This window comes from Trichechus manatus, unplaced genomic scaffold (assembly GCF_000243295.1).
Source record: "Trichechus manatus latirostris isolate Lorelei unplaced genomic scaffold, TriManLat1.0 scaffold00362, whole genome shotgun sequence".
NCBI classification, from domain to species: domain Eukaryota; kingdom Metazoa; phylum Chordata; class Mammalia; order Sirenia; family Trichechidae; genus Trichechus; species Trichechus manatus.
In genome coordinates, this window is record NW_004444298.1 from 69,156 (window position 1) to 71,815 (window position 2,660).

Below are 2,660 nucleotides of genomic sequence, written 5' to 3' on the forward strand. Positions count from 1 at the left end.
CGAATGTAGAATTTTCCCAGTTTTACTTAATATGCCAAGCAACTCCATATGCTACAGTAAGGAGCCCATTTGATAGTATTTCCTAATGGTGATTTCCTATGTGTTGATCTTGCTAATACAATCTGATGATCTATCCATGGGAGTTTTTTCTGAGCTCTGTTGTGTAAACTGTCTTTCTTAGAGCTTTTCTCTCCACCCTCCCTTTTATTTCTAAGTGCTTTTCTATGTTTGACAGTTTGGTTGGAATTAATCAGTATATGCCATACCCCATCACATAGATCCTAGAAATACCAGAAGTTTCACATATTTCTAAGCCTTTTTTTCCATTCTTCCTACTGATAACTCTTTTTTTTTCTTCCACATATCTTTTATTTTGTGTCCATAATATATTCGAGTATTAACACAAGGACACAATTACTATCTTAAATTTTTAAGTCTTAATTACAAATGAAACATCCTTAACAAAACCATAGAAGACATATATTCACCGGAAGACATGTTTCAAAATATTCACAGCAGCACTAGTGTTGTATAGCAACAAGAGAATGAATAAATTGTCATATATTCATACAATGAGATACTGTAAGTCAATGAAAATAAACAATCAGAAAACACACACAAGAATCAATCTCATAAAACTTACCACAAGAAATCAGACACTAAAGAGTACGATCTGCATCATTCCTTTGCCAAAAAGTACAAAAACAGATAAAACTAATCTATGATCTTAGAGATAAAGGGAGTGGTTACCTTTGGGAGATAGTGCTTATTAAAAGGCATGAGAAGGCCTTCTAACTGGCAATTTTTGACTCCTGATCTGGGTGCTAATCACATGATAGTGCTCAACTTGTGAAAATCAATGAGCTGAACACGTATGATATGTGCAATTTTCTATGTTTGTATTTCAGTAAAATGTTTTAAAAATTTGAAGGTGTTTTATTCATAGCATTTTAAGGCATGAAAAAAATTACATAATCTTTTTCTCTCTTTCACTACAAGGTTGAATAAGTGATATAATTCTCTATAAGAAAATGGTTATTTCATATCATATGAGCACAATCTTAAAGATTAAGTCAGATAGCCCAAAAAAATTTAAAAAAAAAATCCAAATCTGTTGCTGTCAAATCGATTCTGACTCATAGTGACCCTGTAGGACAGAGTAGAACTCTCCATAGTGTTTCCAAGGAGTGTCTGGTGAATCCAAACTGCCAACCTTTTGGTTAGCAGCCTGAGCTCTTAACCACTGCACCACCAGGGGAGAGTATAGATAATAATAATGCTCAATTTATTGATAAAGTGGCATACAGAAGCATAAAAAAAGAGAGAGGATGTGTCTTCTGTTTTCTGATTTCTCTCTCCAAACAGTGAGTCAGGACAGATGATGGGAATGGACCTTATTCATAGTTATGATTCCAGGGGAGCAAAGACTGAGAAGCAGGGATGCTTCTGAAAAGTTACTTTCCTTCCAAGAGCATTTGATGGCACCAAACATTCCTTATGGCATTCTTCATCTCTGTATTTCTCAGTGTGTAGATCAGAGGGTTGAACATGGGAGCAATGATGGTGTAGAAAAGAGCAAACACTTTATCTTCTGGAAAAGTGCTGGCTGGTCTAATATAAATGAATAATGCAGGTGCAAAAAACAGAACCACCACTGTTATGTGAGAACTACAAGTGGAAAGAGCTTTGCTGCGGCTCTCTGCAGAATATGCTCTAAGGGTGTATAGTATAAATATATAAGACAACATCAAGACAACAAAAGTTACCAGAGCGATTAGGCCTGAATTAGCAATGACTAAGAGACCTATTATGTGTGTATTAGTGCAGGCCAACTTCAGCAAAGGATATACATCACAGAAGTAGTGATCTATCTCATTGGGGCCACAGAAGGGTAAGCAAATAGTGAGAAGAAACTGACTGGCAGAGTGTATAAATCCCGCAGTACAACAAGCTATGATGATTGTGTTACACCTCTGCCTGCTCATGATGACAGCATAGTGCAGGGGCTTACAGATGGCCACATAGCGATCATAGGCCATCCCTGTGAGGATGAAGACCTCGATGCCTCCAAAGAAATGTGTGGTAAAGAGCTGTGTCATGCAGCTATTATAGGAAATGGTCTTCCTTTCTGCCAGTAAGTCAGTCATTAGTTTGGGTGTCACTGTCGATGTGTAGCAAAGGTCAGAGAGAGAGAGGTAATTAAGGAAGAAATACATGGGTTGGTCATTTAGCTGACTGCATGTGATAGAAACCATTATGAACAAGTTTCCCATCCAAACAGCAATATAGCAAAATAAAAATAATGCAAAGCAGAAGATTTCAATATTTTTGCTTTGAGAAAGTCCCAAGAGAATAAATACAGTGACATTATTGCTTTGTTCCATGGTTCAATATACACAGAATACATAAATCACTTGAAATGACATAATTCATAAGCCCATATTTAGAAAAGTGTTTCTTGAGCAGAGTGATGATCATATTCTATTCTAGGAACAAGGAACTAACTTGGTATAGTTGTCTTCTTTCAAGTGTCTTAGAGAATAAAAATCAAATGTTCAGTTAAAATGCCTCTCTAGGAACACTCTCTGTGAACACATACTAGATGATTTCCATTAAATCTTCCAGAAAATGGTGATCCATCCAAACCTGAGTAGACATGA

The 2,660-nt window shown here is 36.3% G+C and overlaps 1 protein-coding gene across 1 annotated transcript; it reads right to left on the reverse strand.

Moving 5' to 3' along the window:
* Window positions 1–1,249: 1,249 nt before the first annotated feature.
* On the reverse strand, window positions 1,250–2,390 carry LOC101346204 (olfactory receptor 4P4). The gene has a single exon (XM_004390943.3). The coding sequence runs from the start codon at window positions 2,382–2,384 to the stop codon at window positions 1,455–1,457; it is 930 nt and encodes a 309-aa protein (XP_004391000.1). The 5' UTR covers window positions 2,385–2,390; the 3' UTR covers window positions 1,250–1,454.
* Between the last annotated feature and the right edge of the window lie 270 nt (window positions 2,391–2,660).